An 18,430-nucleotide genomic window follows, 5' to 3' on the forward strand; every position below is an offset into this window, starting at 1 on the left:
AGACAAAAAGTAAGAAACACACAAAGATAAAGACGAGGCTCCAAATATTGACTAAAAACTCTGTCATTTAGATGAATTTAATAATAACACAAGTGTGTGTGTGTGTGTGTGTGTGTGTGTGCTTGTGTTGTTAGCGGAGACATACACACACACACCTCTCCTTCAGGATGAACAAAGCTCCCAGCTGGACCAGAACAGTGGAGGCAAAAACCGCCAAAACTTCCAGTCTTTCAAACCTGGAGAGAGAGAGAGAGAGAGAGAGACAGAGAGACATTATCATCCATACAGACAGCTATTTATCCTCCACACAGCAGCAAACACTTCTTCCACCGAGCGGCTGGAGACTCTGGAAGTTTTATGATTTGGTGAAAATGGCAGAGATTCCTGAAGATACTGTAGTTTGACGTCATCAGGATTTCTAAGAATCCACAGCCCTGGACTGCAATGTCCTTCACTGTGTGTTCTTCTTACTTCTGTATACCGTATTTCCTCTAATAGTGGCCGGGGCCTTTATTGGAAGCAGGCTTATATTAGAGAGAAGCCTTTATTCCTAATTCCCTTGTTTGATAAGTATGTTTGCTCATATTTTAGTACGAAGCCTCTCTGTTTTCTGATCTGCTTCCGTTTGCTCTGTTAAATTTTTGTTACTGCGTTATGCTATTAATAAAATTAAAAGCCTTCATTTCCCGACTTTTATTGTGAAACATTACACAAATATTTCAATATAACTTGTGTGAAGTATGACCGGTCAAGTACAAGAAAGAGGAAATTAATAGCCAGTTAACAGCACATTCAAATATCAAATATCTCTCTAACGTTAGCTCCGAGCTAACTTTCTTCCTCCCACCTCCAGCTAGCCGTGCTCTCCTCTTGTCAGCTAACAGCAGCTCATGCTTCTGGTTTTTTCCAGTATCTGATTCTTTTCGGGTCAGTGTCAAAATGTCTCGCAGCTTTTGCTCCTTAATTTTCCTCTGCATATTGCAAAACTCTCTCTTTGAATTTGACGTCAAACTTCCGTCTGGTGGGTGGCATGTTCGCTCTCTACAGTGTTGTAGCATCGGTGTTATGGAAAATCCAGTCACTGACACTTGCACAGGTCCTATATGCTACTTCAATTATAGCTACTGTCATCTTGTGGCACTTGTACATTACTACAAACCACAGTCACATTATAACAGGCACCAAGAGGAGCGGGGCGCGCATTTCTTTTCATTTGATAACATTAAAAGTAAAGTTAGGCTTTAGTTTTAAAAAAAGACGAGAGAAAAAGAGGGAGAGGGAGCTAGAGAGTGAATGAAGAGATGGAGCTGGTAAGAAAGCAGTGAATCAGATCAATAAAAAAAATATCTAATTGTTTCATAGCAATAAACACACTCACCCCCCTCCCCTGCACACCCCTGCAGAGGTGCGCAGCAACACCTGACTTGGTCTGAATACGGCCTCAATCCACCCTGGTTTTTTCCCTCCCCGTCCTGTATTTGGGACCTTTATTTGTTTGTGTCGACCAACCTGCCCCCATTATTGGCCTTTTGATTACTTTACTTTTGATTGAATACCGGCCACTATTAGAGAAAATACGGTAAGTAAGCTAGTGAGCAAACTGTTACATCCTGAAGTGGCTCAAGTCTGTTTGGTTTTTTTTGCCTCCAAGTGACTCAGATCTAATTTTGTGAACAAACAAAATCAGATTTTTGTCGTCCTAGAATTTTATTGGGAAGAATTTGCAGCAAATGAAATGTATTTATCACTGAATTAACAGAGCTTCATTAGCACTGCTGTTCTTCAAACAGGTCGACACAACAAGATGTGGAGATATTTAGAGCTGTTTGTTCAGAAGATCAGTTAGAAAATACCTCAGACGACTTCTTCTAACTCACCGTGCTGCGTGATGGAAAAACACTGGCAGCGGGACGGTCGTACCAGATGAAAGAAAGTGCTACAACTGCCTCAAATCCATTTAACCATCAATAAATGTTAAGTTAGGACAAAACTACTATTTGGATGTGGAGGAATCAGGTGGATAAAACTATCTGGCTGATGTCTGGTTTATAATAAAAAGCCGGTACCAGGCTGGTTGTAACTGTTGCTGACCTTCTGACCCCATCAAAAGGTCGAGGGGTCAATCCTGTCAGTCTGTCCAGGATGAGCAGCTTTGTCTCAGCGAGCGGTCCACTGAGCTTACGGCGGTTAAACCTGACATTGACGGTCAGTGATCTAATGGTCAACCCGTCTACGGCGACATAATACCTTTGAAACAGCAGCTGAGTGGAGCGCCTCATGGATTACTGCAGTTCATGCAGGGGGGGGATGTCTTGGTTTTTTTTGCAACTAACAGTCCAAAACCCCAAATATATTCAATTCATTATAATGTAGAGGTCACGACCTTTAAGTGTTTGCTTGGAAAGGGGATATATTATGCATATTTACTGGTCTATATGTCTTTGCATCATTTACAGATCAGCTCGTCAGCAAGGTAGAAAAAAAACATTGGAAACGAAGCAATTAGAGCAGACTGAAGCCCTGATTTTTGTCTTGCAGGCAGAATTTTTACATCAGTCACCTCAAGTTTAACATCAGAGCAGGAAATAAATAACAGAAAACCACAAAAAGCAGATTATATCCTCTTTAAACGGTGAATCGACTATCAAAATTATTGGTATTTAATTTTAATTTTCTCTAAAAAGTACGTTTGAGACTTTGCTGCTTACCTGTGTTTCATATCCTGATAACTGTGCAGCAGGTTAGATTCATTAATCCGTAATCCATGACAGGATTGTAGTGACATTAAAGATCATACAGTACTTTTCATTATTCATTTAACATCTGATTGATTTCCCTCAACTAATCAGGTCATTGTTTTTGTCTTTAGAAGGACAGAAAATAGTGAAAAACGCCCGTCGTAGGTTCCCAAAGCTCATGTTGACGTCTTCAAATTGCTCATTGCTCAAAACCCCAAAGACGTTAAATTGTGTGTGTGTGTGTGTGTGTGTGTGTGTGTGTGTGTGTGTGTGTGTGTGTGTGTGTGTGCGGCTCGCCTGCAGTCCCAGTAAACAAAGGCGACCTATTAACCTGCAGGTGTTGGTTAATCAGCTCGGTTGGATGAATGTTTTTTCTTTAAGACATACACACACACACATACGCACACACACACACACACACACACATACACACACCACACACACACACACATTCTCTCTCTCTCCCTTCGAACACTTAGTGCCCGCTGTTTGGCCTGATGGACGCCATGCCGCAGGTCAAAGGTCACCATCTCCACCGCTGACAAGCTTGTATTTAATCTATATGAGCGCCGCATGCTGACTCATATCATCATCATTGATTCCTCTGACTAACATCAGCACAAATAAAAACAATATATTTAATGAGTGACGCTTCTGTTTAGACATCACGGAGCTGAGAGCTAAATTTACCAGCGTGCAAGCGTGTTGTCGGGATCTGTCGGCACTCAGCTGAAGAGATGACACTGATTGATTAATCGCTTTGTACATTTACAGTAATTAATCAAAGGCTCTCATCAGTCACCTCGTCTGCATGCAGAGGTTCACGATCAACACAAAGTCAGATCTTTAGATTTTATAATAATGTTTTTATATCTTTGGGTTGTTACCACTTTCTTTCTTTCTTTCTCTTCAAAACCGTCTTTTGTGTTAAACTGAAACAGGAGCTGCAATTAGTCGATCAACAAAAATAATTAATCACCAGCTGTTTTGGTATTGATTAAATCGTTTTTAGTCATTTTTTTTTAAGATTATCTGTTTCCAGCCTTTCAAATGAATTTAATACCGATGAATATTTTCTGGTTTCTTTAGTCGTCTATGACAGTAAACATTTGAAAAACGTCAGCTTGAGCTTTTAGGAAACACTGATCGACATTTACAGACCAAACAAAAATAATAGATAATGAAAATAACTGCGAGCTGCAGCCGTAAACTGAAATACATGAATCTTTACTGGGCTTGTTGTGTTTTCCTCTGTAGAACATCGTAGGGATGTAAATCATGTGCATGACAAACATTTAGACAAGCTGCTGATCTAAATGTTCATTTTTTAAATCTGCATTTTCACTTCAGGTGCAGCGGATCAGACTATTTCCTGGACAGATAAGATTCTGTTCCTGCGGGGGGTTTTTAAAAAGGAGACAGAAGCCGCTACTGGTTTAACTGGGCGATCTGCCGCTGAGCCTTTGTTATGTTATTCTTTGTTGGTCCATCATAAGACAAAACACACACACACACAAATAATGCGCTCAGATGAACACGCGTACATATACACGCATAGACATCCAGAGGGAGAAATACACAACACAGACACACACTGATGTCACAACACATGCACACAGGAATGACATGTAGATACACAAACACACACACAAACACACACAAACACACACTCAGGCATTATCAGAGCCAAGTGAAGCTGAAAAGCAGATTTCCACTCGATCTCCACTCTTCCACACCTCAAGGTCGGAGGTCACCTGTCAGCTGCAAATACACTGTGGGGCCGGTTCGCTCACGCTCACACACACACACACACACACACAGAGATATATATATATATATATATATATATATATATATACATATCAAACTAGCGGTGTGTTTGATTTGGCCGTTGTTCATGTGTTTATGAGCCGTTCAGCTGATCCACACAACAGTAACAGAAGCTTTTCTGTCGATGCTACATCTGTGTTTACAGTGTAGGAGTGTGAGTGTGTGTGTGTGTGTGTGTGTGTGTGTGTGTGTGTGTGTTTGTGTGTGTGTGTGTACATAAAACAAACAGATGGAGCTTAGACTGTAAAGCATCCGATACAGATATATACAGTATGTCAGTAGAGAATAGATTAAAGGTACAATCTGTGATGTAAATATACACCAAAAGATCTCAAAAATTAAAAAAAAAAAAACACTTAAATTTTTTTTAAATGTTGTCTTTAAATAAATGAACTAACAGCAGATTGAATCTAATATGAAAGCCTGATGAAACATGGCCTGAACTCTTCAACTATATACAGTAGGGATGAATATTCAAGTGATTTATATCCTAATAATTAATGATTTAGTCTTTAAAATCACTTTAAGTTTCAGGAAAAATCACATCAGATATAAATGACTGTTTGTATTTCTTGACACACGTGTGTGTGTGAGGAGGATCTTTGATTAAAGCCTGATGATACTCAGTCTGTTCTCTCCTGTTTCTGTCTGGATTTCAGAGGATTTTGGCAAAAAAAAATTGCAATATTTGCTCATTTCTGACTCTCAAAACAAAACAAAACAAAACAAAACAAAACAATAATCTGTGTTTGTTGGGAGTCGAGTCGTTGTATGTAAGAATAATCCTGAAATCTGTCCGCGGCTCAGTGAGTTCATCACTGTGTTCGTTGTTCTGCTGGAGTCACGACTTCAACTGCTTCAGTTCTGTGCTTCTTACTGTTCAACAAAGGCACGTTTGGTGTCGTAGTCGTCCTTATACACATGTTTTTCAGCTAGTTTTGAAAAAGACATTTTACATTTGCAATAGCAGTCAAAAGTTCGCATTTAATTGTTATTCAGTCCAAAAATTTAAATGTACAACATGTAATTTCAGCCACTAGGGGTCTCAATCAAAACAATAACAAAAGACGGAGTGTGATGACGGTGTGAAGTAGCAAGGGATCATGGGAGTTGTTGTCTTCTTTGTTACTGCTGCTGCTGCTAACACTTGTTCGGTTTATTTCTCTTATAACTTTAGATCCAGACGTTATCCACAGAGGTCTCCTCCTCTCCAAAAACAAACGTAAACGCAGATTAAAATCGTTAAAATACTAATTAAAGCTGTTTCACCTAAAAAATAATCAATATTTCTCCGACGATGTTTGGTGACCACCGGACTTCCTGGAGGGGCTGTTAGCTGAGCTGCTGCTAACGTTTGTCCAGTTTATTTCTCTGATAACTTAAGATCCAGACGTCCAATGACTAAAATCCTTCTTCCGGTTAAAAGATATAGTTAAAAACCACCTAAATTTATCATGAAAATGTGTCTTAAAACTGAATAAAAGTCCATTTATAACAGTTTGTGTGGAACAACCACAACGCCGATGTATTATCTTGTATGTGTGTAAGTTACTCTTTGGTAGACGCCATTGTAGCGGACAAACACAGCGCCGCCGTATGCATCTGGTGCGTGTTTACTCTTTGGTAGAGGAGGTATGACGCCATCGACAGGCGACCAAATGAAACGGTCCGTTACTTTGATTAAATGACAGATTTCTCTGAGTTTGAAAATACACAACTCAACAACATATATAACACAGGTCTAGTTGTTTTTAGACATTTAATGTAGAATAATTACATGTTATAGCTTTAACTGTTGAGGTTTCAGGTAGATTTCTGCTGTGTTCACTATACGAGATGATATTATGTTGAACTCACCCAAATGAGTAAACCTGACTGGGTTTCTTCATGGTCTGCCAGGAACTGATGAGACAGGTGATCAAACTGCAAAACCAGAGGAAGACAAAGGTGATGAAGAGGTGAAGGGACACACGTAGCGGAGAGAGAGAGAGACGGACGGATGGATGGAAGACAAAAAGAAGAGACAGACAAGGAGAGGAGGGAATAAAAAGAGACACAACGGAAACAACACAGAGGTCAGCTGAAGTTCACTTCTTGTTTAATTTATATTTTATTCATTATAATCCCAGAATTAATTTTTCATGAGTGGAGGGTCTCCATTAAAAAACAGCAAACACAGCTGAGTACCTCACATCTGTATTTAAAACCAACTATTCACACATCTACAGTTATTATAATAACACCTACTCATACAAATCAACTACAGGTTTATTAGAACATGAAGAAGAAACAGCAGGATGTATTTTTATAGATAATTTGACCAAAGCTGATTCGAGAAAAGCTGCTTGTATAATAGATGATGTTACTGGAGAGCAAACAAACTCACCTGAAGAGGTCAAAGATGGTCAGGTAGGTGTAGGCGGTTAAAGCTGAAACGACAAAACAAAACTCAGATCAACAAAATAAAACGACTCATAAAGGCAGTTAGAAGAGTCCTGCAGCTCATATCAGCCGAAACATGAACTCTGTCACACAACCGTACAACCAGAGTGTTTCACATCACATCTTATAACCAGGGAAACAATATAATAATAATAATAACAATAATACTAATAATAATACTAATAATAAGTTTATTTAGTGTAGCACCTTTCACAGAAATGAAATTCACAGGAACAAGAGTTAAAAATAAGACCATAAAAACATACATAGTGTAAAAACTACAAAAAAAAAATAACCATAAAAATAAAACCAAGACTAAAAAATGAGAAATAAAATGAATAGAACGACAACAATGTGTCAATGTTAATGTGTCGGCTACATATTCAATAATTCAATCAATTCAATCAATAATGCATATCTTCTTCTTCTTCTTCTTCTGCTATGTAAATATAAGTGTGAGATCAGACTTCGTATCAGCAGCAGCAGCATGTTTCCTGCTTCTCAAATATGACGTTTTATATTATTGTAAATTTAATATATTTGGGGTTTTTGGTGATTTGAAGACGTCAGGTAGAGCTTTTTTATAATTGTCTGACAATTAACACAATTAATTAAAAGAACAAATTGAGAACAATTCAAATCTTTGACACCAGAAGAAGAGACTCTTTCATCTGATCAGCCGGGTGGCGAGGAGGGAAGCTGAGAGGTCGGTGGTCAGTCAGTCAGTCAGTAGGCCAATTAGTCTGCCGAAAGCCAATAAGACAGTCAGTCAGTCAAACACAGAGCTGCTTTAAATCCTCGCCGTCTACCTGCCTGCCTGTCTGCCTGTCTGCCTGTCTGTCCATCCATCTGTCTGTCTCTCAGCCTGTCTCTCTGCTTTAATGACTGCCAACCAGCTTTCTGTAATCAGGCTCTGCTGCTGCTGGGGGGGGATGAGGAGAGCGGATTAGAGCGGCTTTGTGCTGAGAGGAACATTTTGTTTCCCCACTGCCGGCGTCCATGTTGGCCAACCTGACGCCATGTAATCCTGACAGAGAGGGCCTCGCGGCGAGACCCAGAACAAGATACGGAAACAGAGAGAGAGAGAGAGACAGGCGGGAGGGGGGGGGAGGGGGTGAGACAGAGTGACAGGTCGACAGGCGTGAGCAGACAAGAGAAAGAGGCTGAGAAGAGGAGGAAGAAGACAGACGGACGGACTTAGAGATGGAGGCAGACAGACGGGCAGAGAGAGAGAGAGAGAGAGAGAGAGAGAGGAGGTGAGAAGGCGGACGGACAGACAGACAGACAGACAGACAGGCTGATGGACGTGTAGACAGACGGGCGGAGAGAGAGAAAGTGAATGAGTGAAGGAGAGACGATCTGTTAAAGAGTAACAGACAGGAAGGAAAGAAAACTGTCTGAAACTGAAAACTAGAGAGATAAATCTATAGAACTACATTAAAAGCTAATTATCCAGCTGTGTTGGTCATGTGATCACATCCAGGAAGTGAAACAGTTCTGTTAAAACATATTTCAGAAACTATTTTCTCTTTTAATCTTTTTTATTTCTGGCTAAAAACCGTGGTGGTTCCCGCCCTGCATGTCGACTCTTCTCCCTCTGGAGACCCATGATCTCAATCATCATCATCATCATCATCATCATCATCATCATCATCATCATCATCATCATCATCATCATCATCGGGAAAACCCCTGGCTGGATGTTTGGGTTCGTCGTCACGCTGGAGAATAAATGTGGGACCCTGATGTTGCATCATGAACAACAATCTAAAGCGCCTGAACTTTACTGTATTTATTAACAGACTCATTCACTTCAATGAGAAAGTACATGTAACACAAATATGTCTTTATTTGTGTATATTGCAGCGTTTGTTGTTGTTAATGGGTGTGTATGTAAAAACCAGTTAATGTAAAACAGTACCAGTAACAAGTTTCTACACTTTCTCATTGAAGTGAATGGGGAACTGTCTATTTCTCTGCATTCTGCTCATTTGGATACAAACAAAAAAAAAGCTTAAACAGACAAACAGAGATGATTAAAAGCTGACTGTCTTTAATCAAAGTAGACGACTCCACCTGAATGTCAAAACGTTTACATCATACAGCCGGACGACAGCTGGAGTTTTTCAAATTTCCAGCATTTTCACTCGGAAAATGTAAGTAAAAACAAGTGGACAGTAGTGATGTGCAGAGATCCCAGTATCTGTATTTGTATCTGTATTTGTTGAGGCAGCAAAATTATTTGTATTTGTATTCAAATAAAAGTTGAAAGAGGCTTAAAAATACTGTTTTTGTTTTTATTACACTTTTAATTTTAGAAAATTAAAAGTGTTATAACAAGTGTTCATGAAGTGTTCTCTTTGGAGCACTTCATTTGTGTCAGTTGCTCAACTTTATCTCTGGGGAACAACCTCAACTCTGGGAGTGATGTCTAAATTAGGAAATGTGCGTCATGTAGCAGGTGGATGTGACTCCCCTCACTGAGACCTGCTGATAAGACGTCACATCGGAGCAGAGGAGAGACACTGAGAGAACGATGTAACCGACTTGCAAACTGGTGTTTGACATGTTGGTTTTTTTCTTCCCAAAAACAAATAATTTTTAAAAAGTATTTGTATGAAACAAATATTCATATAAAACCTACTATTTGTGCTTTGCTGAATAATGTATTTGTATTTGGACACACCAATAGCGGATAGAAATGCTTTTAATTTGCTTTTGTGAAATGTTTCAATTCATTTAACACTGAAAAAAAAACAGTTTTTTTTTATGTTTCTGACAGTAAAAAGCCTCCGTAGAGTAAAAGTACTTTCATACTTTTCATGTTGGTTGTTAAATACGACACCAATTCTGACATTACACTGAAACTATGACGGTGTTTGATAACTATAATTCTCTTTTCTTCCCGTTGTTGTTGTTCTCTCGTAGAGATCGATGAGCTTTGATGTCATCGTCTTGTGTTGGATTAAAAGCAGCAGACAATAAAAGCAATAATAATAATAATATTAATACAAATGCTGACATCACGGTGACCCTGACACAGTCCGGGGCCAAATCAATACCTGGGCTGAAATTTCCCCTCGCTGTGCTTGGATAGGTTTACATGTACACACACACACACACACACACACACACACACACACACACACACACACTAACAGACACTCATTACATGCAGCAGCCGGGTTCAATTTCTTTATAAATCTCCTGCTTACAAACACTGACACCCAGAGGACGTGTGGATATGATACCGGATCAACAAACACAACACAACACACACTACTATGATACACACCTGAAACACAACCACAAAGAAACACACACACATGTACAGACACACACACACACACACACACACAGCGAGTCCCAGCAGACCTGAACTCAATACCCAGAACAGAACGAAGGATTAAAACCCCTGTGTTTGTTTTCATAAATGATCGATAGAGACGAGAGGAGGAGGAGAGGTTTATCAAACTACTCATCTTTCCTTCCATCCATCCCTTCACTTCATGTTCTTTACTTTACTGGTTTCCTACAGTTTTTCTTTCCTTCAACAGACTAAAGAAAAGAGGAGAGGAAGGATGGAGACGGACACGTCAAGGAAGGATTTTTAAAAAAAAAAGGAAAGGACGGAAGCAAGAGGCGGATAGACAGATGAGAGGGGAAGAAATACGAGCAGGAGGATGAATATTTAATGCTGTCTGCAGAGGAGCAGCCCAAACACACACACACACACACACACACACACACACACAGAGTACACCGAGTAGAAGCACATTCACAGTAAACGTGCAGACAACAGTAACACAAGTAGATGCAAATATGTATAAACAACATTTATGATTTTGTTTTATCAGCTGAGTAACCAGCGACGCTGACGGTGAATCATCAGTCGCTACATAATTAATGAAAACTGTGATTTTTATCTCAAACCTCTAGTACGAGACTCTCTGAGCTGTGATTGGTCAGGTGTGTGTGCAAGGTGTTCAAGCACAAAATGACCTGCGTCCACAGCAGAAGTTTCAGCTGGTTTCTGTAAATATGAGGAAGACTCAGTTCATTGCAACCCTACGTTCACTTCTGTGGTAAGCGACGTTGTGCACTTCCTTTGAATTACGAGTGTAAAGTCTTGTTTATTAGCTCGGGACTTCTTGTGCGCTATGCTAACATATTTCTCTGAGTTAGCATCACAGCCGACCCCGGAGGATTTCCTTTTATTTACTTCTGTCGTCAGTTACAGGAATAAATCGTCCCCTGGTCTGAGCCTCTTCCTTATAACATGATGCTAGAAACACAACTGACCCACAGAAAACCAGAGAAGAAGAAGCAGTGTACTGTTTCTGTTTCCGCTGCGGCTTCCTGACATTTAGTTTATTGCGAGCAACTCTGGAGGCCGTTTTTTAGTCTGGACGGAGGCCAAAACAGAGAAGAAGAAGAAGATGTGTTTAAGAGTTTATCCGGCTTTAGCCTTCGTCTCAACGTCTCTCTTTTCATTCTTCACACTACAAATGTACTTTTAGTGTGATCAACCGAGTGAATAAGACGCAGAGAGATCAGGCAGCTGCTGGGAGGTCGTGACCTTTAGATTTCTTGTTTGGAAATTAATCTTCTTCACAGCTTTGATTCTTCTGACTTTAATCAGACATTTCCTGGTTCAAATCATCATTTCATTGACAGCAGAGGATAAAAAAAAAAATCTGATTTTGTTCAGATTCTGCACACACACACACACACACACACACACACACACACACACACACACACACACACACACACACACACACACACACACACACAGAACCAGGAGCTGGATGTGCTAACCACAGCAAATAGCAGCTTAGTGTCATTGGTTCCGGTAAACAGTAAACTGAGACCCAGAACACACACACACACACACACACACACACACACACACACACACACACACACACAGTGGGTTGTGGTGTCAGGTCAGCATGTGTGTGTGTTGCAGATGTAAACTAAAAGCTTCTATCGAACACTTCAACTGCTGCGGTGAAGAGGAGGAGGAGGAGGAGGAGGAGGGAGTGAAAGGAGACAGAACATGAGAGTGAGGTGAGTGAGGAAGAGGAGGAACAGACAGACCAGAGAGAGAAGGATGGGGCGATAAGAGAAGAGGAAGAGGAGGAAGATGAGGAGGCTGAGAACGCTGACACTGCTGAGAGAGAAACATGAGACTGAACCTGAAGGCAACACACACACACACACACACACACACACACACCTGACAAGACACACAAAACCAGTGATCACAACACGGTTTATTAATATGAACATGCAAACACACACACACACACACACACACACAGAGTGATGCCGATCTAACCAGGAAAGACACATGAACAGTGAGACAATTTAAACTAAACATAAAGAAACATCTTTCCTTCCATTATTTGCAATTTTATAATAATAATAATAATAATAATAATAATAATAACCACATTTAATTCATAGAGCGCTTTTCAAGACACTTAAAGACACTTTACACAAGTTAAAAACACCAAAATCACCAAACACAGAGTTTTAAATGGTTTTTAGAGGAATTTTCTTGTGTTGCAACAATATATTTTAAAAAATCTCCTCTTATGCACTGACATCTGTAAAAACAAACGCATGTACAAAATCCTAAATATGAAACGCAATGAGGGAGCACACACACACACACACACACACACACACACACACGCTCCCTGCAGACCACACACACACACACACACACACACACACACACACACACACACACACACACACACGCTCCCTGCAGACCACACACACACACACACACACACACACACCTCCTCACGGTCAGATATGACGAGCGGCTTCTGTCGATGTGAAACCGGACCGAAGCGCCGCCGCGTCCATTTATGAGGTAAGACGGCTTCTCGTGTCTTCACGTGGGATTTGAGAGACAGCTGGCAGAGACATGTTAAACCAAACGCACCCCCGCCCCCCATGCCCCTCGTGCCCTGACCCTGTACTCCTACAGACCCCCCCAACGACCCCCCGATAATAAATCAATGCAACATCATCTGTTAGACACAAACTGCCATCAGCAAACTAAGCACTGCGATGTTAAACGACACATAAACCTGGTGACTATCTGTGTTCTTCTGATGTTTGGATCCAAACCAACAATGAACTGATCTACTAACAAGTATTGTGTGTTTATCAAAGTCTGATAGATCTTATTCCTCGGTGTCGTAGACCTCTGTCATTGTATAGAAACTGTTAAAAACACGTCAAGAGAGTGGAAACAGCGATAAGATCATAACCTGCTAACTGAGCATGTGCAGAAACACGTATCGCTTCACTAGCTAGTTGTGCTTCATTATAAATCACTGAAACAACCTCAGTGCAAAGTCAAGAGGTTGTGTGATGAAGCACAACAAGCTAGTGAAGCTTTAAACACACAATATGTAATTTCAGCCGCTAGGGGTCTCAATCAAAACAATAAGAAAAGACGGAGCGTGATGACGGTGTGAAGTAGCAAGGGATCATGGGAGTTGTTGTCTTCGTCGTTAAATAATCAGCTTCATCGGGATAGGATTACTCCAGTGTTCATCATTCAGGATGTTTTTACCCGCAGAGGTCTCCTCCTCTCCAGAACAAACGGACCCGGAGATTAAAATCATTAAAAATATTAATTAAAGCTATTTCACCTAAATAATCAATATTTCTCCGACGATGTTTGGTGACCAGCGGACTTCCTGGAGGGGCTGTTAGCCGAGCTGCTGCTAACGTTTGTCCAGTTTATTTCTCTGATAACTTAAGATCCAGACGTCTGATGACTAAAATCCTTCTTCCGGCTAAAAGATATAGTTAAAAACCACCTAAATTTATCATGAAAATGTGTCTTAAAACTGAATAAAAGTCCATTTATAACAGTTTGTGTGGAACAACCACAACGCCGATGTATTATCTTGTATGTGTGTAAGTTACTCTTTGGTAGACGCCATTGTAGCGGACAAACACAGCGCCGCCGTATGCATCTGGTGCGTGTTTACTCTTTGGTAGAGGAGGTATGACGTCATCGACAGGCGACCAAATGAAACGGTCCGTTACTTTGATTAAATGACAGATTTCTCTGAGTTTGAACATTGTTGGAAACATTTGTGATGATGATAATGATCCTGTCTTCAGGGACGAAGGATCAGTGCAGCAGCACACTTATTAGAGCGGCTGAATGTAGAGACTGAAGGACCAGAATGACTGACTCAGTGTTTCTAGAGAGGAGTCGAGGCTTTCTGAACGCAGCTAGCGGCCGTCGGTTGCACTTTAAAGATGATATTTCAGCCTCCAGATGTGGAAGCTGCTGTTGGTTTTTACAGACAAAGGAAACACACAGCGGACTGTCCCTTTAAAGGTGGAGCAGAATCACAGCACACGAGTGTGTTTAGGTTGATGGAGTCATACTGAGAGCAAAGCAGATGTGGTGGCTGTGTGGGGAGTAAGAGGAGCTGATCACTCACACACACACACACACACACACACACACACACACACACACACTCAGAGGGTTACTGTGAGTGTGTGTTGGCTGTACCGAAGGCCCCCGTGGGATGGACTGCTTCACCAGCTGTGTTCTGACACACAGGAACACCGAAGGCCTGGGGACAACACACACACACACACACACACACACACACACACATACATATATATATACACACACACACACACACACACACACACACACATAGCTCAGGTCACATGTGCACACTCGGCCATCTCTGAATGAGAAACAAACACACTAATATATGCACACAAACACTGAGCCGACACAAACAACAACAACAACACACAGAAAAAAAAAACAGATAAATATGACGAAAGAGAACATGACACTTATTCACTTCCTGTAACATTCCCACAGTGTTCTTACAGTCAGATATTAAACACATATCGACATGTCGGCTGTTCTTTTTGACATTTTCTCTTCATGTAATGTTTTAAAGAGGAAGTGAAGTCCTGACTGTCTCTGGTCCAATCTGAGACTAATTTACAGATTCACTTGTATCGACGTCAGAAATGTTTCTAGTTTTTATCTTCTATACTACAATAAAATTAGAGCTGTAACGATTAGCAGAATAATCGATTAGTTGCCAGCTATTAAATTAATCAGCATCTATGTTGATAATTAAACGTTTTGAGACCTTTTTTAAGAAAAAATAATGTGAATATTTTCTGGTTTCTTTCGTCCTTTATGACAGTAAACTGAACATCTTTATGTTGTGGACAAAATAAGACGTCATCTTGGACTTTTTCTAACATTTTGTGGAACAAATAACTAATCAATTAACCAGCAGATTGATCAATAATGAAATAAAAAACCCCATTAGTTGCAGCTTTAAATAAAATAATCTTTTTTTCGTTGTCTCTCCTACGCTGTGAGCCCACGATGAAACTTACACACACACACACACACACACACACTCCTTCTCTTATCACTGGTTCAGTCTTAATTTCTGCAGGAAGAAGAGGAAGAGGATGATGAGGAAGAGGATGATGAGGAAGGGGATGATGAGGAAGAGGAGGTGTGTTTATTCATCTGTGGAACAGACACTTGACCTGGTTTCTCAGCGCTGCTCTGGGCCGAAAAACAGCTGGAGACACGCACACGCACGCACACGCACACGCACACGCACACGCACACGCACATGCACACACACACACGCACGCACACACACACACAGGGTGGGGGGGGGGGGGGATACACTCGTTCAGAGGGTTTCAAACATGTTCAGTCACATAAACAGAGAAATAAAACACTGGTAAAAGAGATCATTTATCTCAGGAGACTTCCTGCTTTAATGAAGGTTAAATAAACTAACTATATATTGTGATATATTAGAACATAAATCAACTAAAAGGGGACATGCTCTGCTTTTTGTGGTTTTCTGTTATTTATATCCTGTTCAGATGTTAAACAAGTTCCAAAACTTTACATGAACGTGTGTAGAAACGCTGCCTGCAAGTCAAAAGTCAGGGCTTCAACCTGCTCTCAACGCTTCGTTAGCTACGTTTTTTTTCTATCTTTGCTGATGAGCTTGTTTGTTTGTTGCTAAGGTCGTTGCTAAGGTTTTTCCATGTGTTGTTTGCGTTGTCCACTCTCATATCTCACATCAGATCAGAAGCTAACCAATCAGGAGAGAGCGGGCTCATCGGGAGGAACGTCTGAAGATCAAAGATTCACAGCAAGATGAAACTGTTTTAGAACATCGCGGGGAAAGCCGACTCAAGCCGGCTGACGGCGTCGCCTGAGACTCAGCTGGTCAAGTCGACAAGTAGCTGGTTTTAGAACGTGAGGCACATCACCTTTTCAACAGCCAATCAGCTCGTAGCGAAGTCAGCTGGTCAAGTCAGTTACAGACTGTCAGCTGGTTGAAACGGCAGAGTTCTGGACGCAGGAAAGAGACGACCAATCATCAATCTGTCTGAGGAAATTTGCAAATTCTCAACCCTCCCTGCTAATTATCCGGCTACAGAAAAAGCCTGAAAAGTCGGCAGTCAGAACGGAAATAAAGAGACTTGTTGCTATGGAAACAATACACCGTCCCGTCTAGTCACATCGGTGTAAACTGGCAGGTTTCAGATTGTTGCACATTGCAAGTAGTTGCAAGTTTCAACTTGTCTCGTTGAGAATCTTCAGTCTAAAGTGGTCTTAAAGAGACAGCAGCTAAAACAGCCTGTTTCAGACAGAGGCTGAACTGAGGGGCTGCATGAAGGACCAGTAGAAGATAAATAAGGAGTTTTTAACTGGAAATCATGTGAAGATATTCTAGAATATAAATATAGACCCTGGAAATGTGCAGAATATGAGTCCATTCAAATCATGGGATAAAGAGTCCCAGTGTAAAGGATACAGGTAGACACAGTGACAGCCTGGCCGGAGTACAACCTCACCAGATTTTACCCAAAAATAAAGAATTCAAGTGAAAGTGCAAGTGATGTAAGATTTATGATGCGTTTCAGCTGCCTGTAGGGTTACGACCGGGGCAAGTTCTCTCAGGTGTGTGAGGAGGATGTGGAGATGTAAGACGGTCCAGCAGCAGGGTGGGGCGGGGGGGGGGGGGGCGTGGGGGGGGTGGATGGGTGGGTGGGGAGGGGGGGGGTCAGGTGACAGACAGAGGTGAGAGGTGTGTGTGTGTCAGATAGAGAGAGCAGTAGATGGTTTAAATGACACACAGAGGAAGGCTGCTGGTGTGTAAAAAAAAAAAAAAAGGAAACAGACAGACGGACGGATACAAGTATGCCTGAACTGCTGCAGTGTGTGTGTGTGTGTGTGTGTGTGTGTGTGTGTGTGTGTGTGTGTGTGTCTGGTGAGACAAAAAGCTGATGTATTTACTTTGTTAAAGGCTGAAAGCTGATCCAGTTTGTCCACTGCACAATTTGATACAGGAGGACCAGTCTGACTGCACACACACACACACACACACACACACACACACACACACACACACACACACACACACACACACGAGTTGTTTTGTAGAATCATCATCAGATTATGTTTCAGCAACAGTGCAACAACGACTCTGCTTAAACAGCACTTACTTACACACACACACTCTTCACACACACACAGTGACGGTTGTAGCCTGATGTGCTCGGATGAGTCAACAAGAGTAGAAGTGAACTAAAGAGTCATCACTGAGTCAATTACAAAAGATTTTAAAGGACACATATTCTGCACATTTCCAGCTCTATGTTTATATTCTGGGGCTCTACTGGAATATCTTTACATGATTTCCAGTTAAAAACTCCTTATTTATCTTCTACTGGTCCTTTATGCAGCCCCTCAGTTCAGCCTCTGTCTGAAACAGGCCGTTTTAGCTCCTGTCTCTTTAAGGCCCCGCCTCCTGATGAGCCCACTCTGTTCTGATTGGTCAGCTTTCAGGAAGCTTCCTCCGGCTCCGGAGGCTACGTAAACAAACTATAGTAGCAGGATTTCACTTCTTTTTCTCCTTCTTTACTCCAAATGTCAACTTCTCAAATCCATCCGTACATGTTGGAGCTCAAATCTAGCAACACCTTAGCAACCACCTTAGCAACAAGAGTATGGGCTGAAATGACCACTTGAGGCTCCAACAGACCCCCATGTTAAAATGTCCAACTTTACAGCAGAAATAAACATGTTTACAGCCTGGTACAAACAACAGTTTTGGTCTCTGTAGCTAATTTCCTCTTTCATGACAACTGTACGGGGGGTGAATTTTTTTATAACTCACCCGTTTAAATTTTATTAAGCTGTAAAGTTCTGCATAATGAAGGACATGGCTGCTTTGAGTGACAGGTCCGCCAGCCGCTAGGTGGCTTGTTTCAGCTGTTCGGCCCGCCTCTTTACCCATTTTTGATTGGCTGGGAGTTAAGCAGCGTCACGCCAAGATGACGTACTGCCA

The 18,430-nt window shown here is 41.2% G+C and overlaps 1 protein-coding gene across 1 annotated transcript in view; it reads right to left on the reverse strand.

Annotated features, from left to right (window-relative positions):
- Positions 1–18,430, reverse strand: part of slc30a6 (solute carrier family 30 member 6) — a 64,016-nt gene that overhangs the window by 27,143 nt on the left and 18,443 nt on the right. The window contains exons 5-7 of the mRNA XM_044372188.1: positions 6,955–6,997; positions 6,426–6,491; positions 156–236 (exon numbers count right to left, since the gene is read on the reverse strand). Of these exons, the coding sequence (XP_044228123.1) occupies positions 156–236; positions 6,426–6,491; positions 6,955–6,997 (190 nt within the window). The remainder of the gene's footprint in view (positions 1–155; positions 237–6,425; positions 6,492–6,954; positions 6,998–18,430) is intronic.

The sequence above is a fragment of the Thunnus albacares genome, chromosome 14, assembly GCF_914725855.1.
Source record: "Thunnus albacares chromosome 14, fThuAlb1.1, whole genome shotgun sequence".
Classification (NCBI taxonomy): domain Eukaryota; kingdom Metazoa; phylum Chordata; class Actinopteri; order Scombriformes; family Scombridae; genus Thunnus; species Thunnus albacares.